The sequence below is a fragment of the Eurypyga helias genome, unplaced genomic scaffold (assembly GCF_000690775.1).
Source record: "Eurypyga helias isolate BGI_N326 unplaced genomic scaffold, ASM69077v1 scaffold40094, whole genome shotgun sequence".
Taxonomy (NCBI): domain Eukaryota; kingdom Metazoa; phylum Chordata; class Aves; order Eurypygiformes; family Eurypygidae; genus Eurypyga; species Eurypyga helias.
This window is the reverse complement of record NW_010247969.1, coordinates 4,288-10,471: the sequence shown is the minus strand read 5'-3', so window position 1 is coordinate 10,471 and position 6,184 is coordinate 4,288. Positions and strand designations below refer to the sequence as shown.

The window sequence follows — 6,184 nt, the reverse complement described above, 5'->3', positions numbered from 1 at the left end:
CAGGAAGATTATACTGTGCAGAAGACAAATTATCAGCAGGCATGAAGAGTCTTAGCTCCATCCACTTACTAGTATTTCTCAAATCTTTAAATGTTGGACCAGATCCCAGTTTTAGTCAGAGTAGAGGGAGCATGCTTTACTGGGCATTTGAATTGATATTTCTATTTTCAAAGCAAAAAAAAAAAAATCATATTTTAAGAGGAAAACACTCAAGTGTGTTTTGCTGCATTACAAACATGGAACGGACACGTAACAAGAAGAATCCCAAAGCAATGCCTTACCTGCAAAGGTTGGCCGTTTCTCTGACTCTTGATCCCAGCACTGTTTCATTAAGTCAATAATTTCCACTGGACATCTATCAATGATCTCCTTTAAGTCTGGTCTGTTTCCATTCATGATGCCAAAGCAAATCTGGGCTTCATTTATACCATCTGAAAAAAAAAAAAAAGTAAAAAAATTTCCTCTCAGATCCTGGTCATGAGTTTTGCCACCTTCCCATAGATAGAAAACACAGGGAAGCAGCTCCCTTTGTGTTTGTGGGTATGTAAAAGAAGATTTCAAAGAAAGTTGTCTGATTTAGAGCTACAAATCTCACATGAGTGAATCTGAATCCACTGCCCTAACTTCTAGGGATTAATTTTAAGATTAATGGATTTACTTTTACACGTAAGACGTGCCCAGTGTGAGTAAGGGTGACAGATCTAGCCCTCCGTAACTTGGATCTCAGTTATGCTCTGTACTGGGTATGAACACAAAGCTGGCCACACAGGCAGTGTCTAGCCGTTCAGTTAGCAAAAAACAATTCAAAACCATAAACATTTTACTCTGGAAATCCAGAGTCTGCTCCCATTGCTCTACATGGGCAGGGACACCTTCCACTAGACCACGTTGCTCAAAGCCTCATCCAGCCTGGCCTTGAACACTTCCAGGGATGGGGCATCCACAGCTTCTCTGGGCAACCTGTTCCAGCGCCTCACCACCCTCCCTGTGAAGACCTTCTTCCTGATATCTAATCTAAATCTCCCCACTTTCAATTCAAACCTGTTACTCCTTGTCCCATCACTACAGGCCCTTGTAAAAAGTCCCCCCCCAGCTTTCTGGTAGCCCCTTCAGGTACTGGAAAGTGCTATAAGGTCTCCCCGGAGCCTTCTCTTTGGGTGTTCTTGTCCATGCTTAGAAGTCAGGAAGGATGCAACTAATGCCTCTTACTGGACATGAGGTAACAGGTACTGTCCCTGGGCATAGGCAGTTTAATATCCCAATCTAAATTTTGTACCTTCACATGTTTAACGCTTTTGTCCTTTTGGAGGTAACTTACGTTCATATGGCTCTTTGTTAGCAAAAATTGCCCAGATCACTATGCCGAAGCTGTAAACATCTGATTTCTCCACAGGTTTTACATTAAGGCAGCGTAAATGCTCTGGGGCCATATAGAAAAGAGTCCCAGCATTGTTCTGGCAAGTGCTCTTGATTTGCTTCTGTCTGACAGTCTCTTCTTGGGTCAGCCGACTCCAGTTCTTAAAGGAGGCAACGCCAAGATCTGCAATCTGAAACATGAGACATATCAGAGCTACTGCTGTGATGAAGAGGAGATAAACAAGTATTTCATGCAGTGCTCAATTTTATAATGAAGAGCTGGTAGTAATTTATCTAAAAATGAAACACTTGAAAAAAAATGCAACTATAAGACAAGAAAACAAACTATTTGCCATTTTATAGGTTGGTCTGGGGGCTTTTTTGTGGGTTTTTCCCTGAATAAAGTTATCCCTGCTGCCTGGGAACCATTAGGCTGAACCTTTGTTATTAACTTGACCCCACTTGAAATAATCGCACGATGTAAGGAAAACAGAATTTTGGTTTTGCCCATATTGACAATCGTGTTCAAGATCAGCTTGCAGTGCTTGTGGCAGAACAGAAGATCCAGAGGAGAAGCTAAGATTCAAATCCAGAAGAAATCTGTGAGATGGGCAGATATCCCTCCTCCATCACTGCATTTTCTATATAGATTCCATTTAACTCAGCTTCCTTAGATCTTCCTAAGGAAGATCTGCCTGAGGAAGGAGGAGGAAGAGGATCTAAAATTATGTGATGCGTATGGCAGAGAGACACGGAGAAGGATGGCTTGGAATAAGTTAAAGCAGGGATACCTGGGTACTGTGTGCTTGACAAGGTGATGTTACTGAAACCTTAGGGTGCACTTTTACAACCAGACTAATGGCTGATGGGCAAGAAAGCCATCCTTCCTTCCTTCCTTCCTTCTCTTCCCCACTGCCTCCTGTTATGTGCTCCCTCGGCTCCTCCTGTCCCAGCACTGATGCTTTTCTGATACAGGGGAACACCTAGGGCAAGGCACTGAATCGAGCGCTCCCCAGCAGAAGGGCAGCACTGCGGATGGCAAATTGTAATCTGCTGGTTTGGCTTCCTGCATTCAGGGCAGGGTGGTCAGAGCCAGGTTGGCATCCGTGCTAACACAAGGGAACAGGAGGTGACCCGGAGAGGAGCAGTGGAAGAAAATGGACTGCCCCTCTTGGCCACAGGCAGCTGTCAAATGGAGTTGTGTAACCCAATCACATAAAACTGAGGTGACGCCCTGCCTCACTTCTAACTTGCTTTTCTCTCTTGTTGCCTCTAACTAGCTTATTGTTCCTCTTGAGTTTCTGAAGGTTTGGGATAAATTTTGAGGTGATACATTCAGAGGAAGAGAAAAAGGTGCTGAGGAAGTGGGAGTTCATGTCTACAAGTGAGACGAGGTCTAATGTGATAGAGGAAGGTATGATTAAAACTTCCCATCTTTGCAGTTTCCTAGAACAACTATTTCCCTTTATAATACTGACAATGTTAGGCACATTCAAGCAGGTAAATCATACTGCTGTCTGAAATGATTCTTTTGATCAAGCTGCTTAGAGAAGTCTGATTTGCTTCTGAATTTGATCCTGTATTCCAGTTCAGCCTGTCATGCAGTGCGATGATAGCCTAGTTTGATCCTGTCCATATGAACAAGCTGAAACCCCCAAAACTATACAATTTACATTTAAAGCAGATCATGACATTTTTATTTTTGGAAAAAAAAAAAAAAATAGGTTTTGACTCTTATCTGCAAGCTGCTCATATTGCACTAGGACTTGCTACTGTATTAACCTTGTCAAACCACTTCTCACTAATCTATCTGTGAGAAATATCAAATCACAGACAGAGCTCTCTTCACAGGAATTTATTCTGCAGTTTCATACCGTAACGGGGTGATTATTTCAGCAACTCACCTTGACCAGAGATAGGACATTTGATGAGGACTGCTGCAAATTCTACTCAGGTTTATTCAGCAGTAGGCTCTGTATCAATGTATCTTGTTCCCAAAAGCCCACTAGAGTTAACAGAAGGGCTTTGGAACAGGCTTATGAACCATTCTTTGAAGTAGCTTCCTGCTGCTTTTTTTTGTAGCTGCTGGCCTGTCACTTAAAAATGATGACTAAGGGGAAAAAAAGGGAGACAAAAGAGGAAAAGATAATAGGCAAAAGAAGGAAAGGAATAAAAAGGAAGTAAAGGCAGGAGACATTACAGCCATCAAGGATTCATAAGACATTTTATTTTGTTTCAATCTCAGTGCACTAGGGTTTATTTTTTCTAGTTGTTTTGTTATTTGTAGTTCATTAATTCTCAGCAGTATTATTCATTTTTTCAATGCCCTTAGTGATGGGGTTTTTTTTCCCACAGATGGGGGAAGATTATACAAATCTCAGGCTCAGAGGTTTTATAGGTTTTATACTTCAGTGATCCATAGCCAACGCTATTCTTAGCCATAGCTTGTACACTACAGAGGAGTTCATCTACCAATCAGTATCACCAACCAGTGCAGCTGAAACGGGTTCCTCAACCCAAATCATCAGCTTTCTCCATTTACATTCTAACAAGTACCTTAATGTGGAAGTCTGCGTCCACAAGGATGTTTTCTGGTTTTAGGTCTTTGTGTACGAAGCCCTGCTCATGCAGATACAGCATTCCTTCTGTGATCTCCAGCACAAAACGCCCTTTCACTGACAAAGGCAGTGAGAGCTAAAATAAAGAACAGAAATACCACCTGTTAAAAAAAATGACACTACAACCACCAAATTAAAAAAAAACAGTCTTTAAAGAAAGTTTCTTTCTTAGTCCCAAGAGTACCTCTGCTCAAGCCAGGGCAAGAAAGAACCAAGGTCTTTCTTGGACCTAAATTTTTGCATCAAAGTAATTCTAGAACGTCGCTCCGTGTTTACAAAAGCGTTCCCTCTTCAGCACATTCTCCATATATCTCTACAAACACTCCTATAACTGCGGTCTGCTCTTCTGTGACATGCAAGAAAGCCATAGCCGTCCTCTGCTGCTTCTGAAGAAGGCAGGGCTGCCATTGACACTTTAATACAGAAAGGAGAATGAGAAACTAAAGACTCCATTCTGCACTAACATCCTGTCCCTGTCAAGAGTCTTATCAACCCTAAGGAGTGGCAAGGGATGAACCAATTCACTGCTCACTTTCTGTAGCACTTTCATCATGTTCCCCCGGTCCACATACTCCATCACAAGTGAGTAGTTTCCATCTTCCAAAATTATACCTAGTAGTTTTACCACACGGTCATGCTGCAGTCTGCGCATAATCCTGCCTTCTTCAAGGAGGGAAGTGTTATATCTGTAAAACAGAAATGACACTGAACTTTGTTGCCAGACTAGAAAGGACACAGATGAAAATGCTGTTCATTTATAAGGAGACAATGGCCAAAAATGTTGGCGTCCCTAGAGCCACTGTAAGATGAACCGTACCTTCAGCTGGTTTTGAACTGATACAGCTTTGTTCATGCCAGGCTACGTTCTCCAAGTCTCAAAGGCCTCGCACAGAGACTCTCTGCTCAGCCTGATTTTAAGGCCTCCTTTTCCAAAAGTGCATAAGCATTCTTTTTGTAGGTGCACTGCTGGTTGTGTATGTCCAAATCCCTGAACTGGGCTGGGATCATGACAGGGAAGGGCTGAAAGAACGTTCAAAGGAGGCTCAAGACACTACCTCTTGTACAGGAAACCACACAGGTGTCTTTCCCAAAGGGATGGTATTTGTGCTCGCTTTCAAAACAGATTTATTACAGGGAATCCACCCATGTTCTGGATGGTGATAACATTTGCTAACAGTTAGTGGTACGGGATGAATTCAAAGCCCAACTCTTTACCTGGGCCCGAGTACAACCCATCAATAGCCAGAGGTACACAGCTGGTAGCTCACTAAGGGTGCTAAAGGATGGTACCCATTATATTAGTCATCTTTTGACTACTGCTCCTGTTCTAGTCATCGGGCAAAAGGATGCAAGAAAATCTTTGAGGCTATGTTGCTTGCTAATGCTTTCCTAGCCTGTGACTTAAAAGGAAACTGCTTCCTTCCCCTGTGTTCCTCTAGTACTAGAGAAGAAAGTGGCTGTTTTGTTTGCATTAGGCCTAGTTGTAAATTTGCTTAATAGTTTTATTCAGGACTTTGAGGAATAACAAACTTATGAGCCCAAGTAGTGAGAAAGTAAAACCACAAGCCCAAAAATAAACCAGGCAGGCTTGTCCATTTCAACTGCGTTCATCCCAAACTGTCACTGTTTTGCAAACTACTATGATCTCCTAATTTGCTTTCCACTGGCAAAATAAAACCTCAGTTAATTAATTTATTATAACCCAAACTAGAAGAACGTGGGGTTTTGTCTCTCCCTAGTGGATGACTCATGGGAGAGTTTCAGGATTGTTACGGCTCTCTGAGGCAGTAGAGCTGCAACATGACCTGAACCCACTGAAATCAACAGCTAATTCAATCCTTGAATTCAATCGGTGGTCTTGGCCCACTCTGCTTTTTCTCAAGGGAGAGAGGATTACATTCTTGGTATGATACATGTGGGGCTAAAGTCCCGCTGATAGCTCCTGTATGCTTAGTTCCCAGTGGACATCTACAGCTGGGCAACTGTACTGAAAATTGATCTGCAAGCTTGAAAATATCATGTGTCCGCTGAGATCCTGCATTTTCTTAAGCGTGCCAGAGTCCCCTCGATTCTTCATAGTTCACAGTAGTGCTCAACTTGCAGCAGAAAACAGGAACTTCACCAGGACTAGGAGTTAAAACTAAAAAGTCAGCTTGTGAGGGGAAAAAAAAAGAAAATCTGCAGGACAGCTGCTAGTATTGTCTTAGAGC

The 6,184-nt window shown here is 42.4% G+C and overlaps 1 protein-coding gene across 1 annotated transcript in view; it reads right to left on the bottom strand.

The window, feature by feature from the left end:
* RIPK1 (receptor (TNFRSF)-interacting serine-threonine kinase 1) overlaps nt 1-6,184 on the bottom strand; it is an 18,984-nt gene that overhangs the window by 12,424 nt on the left and 376 nt on the right. The window contains exons 2-5 of the mRNA XM_010150877.1: nt 4,507-4,660; nt 3,913-4,050; nt 1,319-1,547; nt 282-431 (exon numbers count right to left, since the gene is read on the bottom strand). Of these exons, the coding sequence (XP_010149179.1) occupies nt 282-431; nt 1,319-1,547; nt 3,913-4,050; nt 4,507-4,660 (671 nt within the window). The remainder of the gene's footprint in view (nt 1-281; nt 432-1,318; nt 1,548-3,912; nt 4,051-4,506; nt 4,661-6,184) is intronic.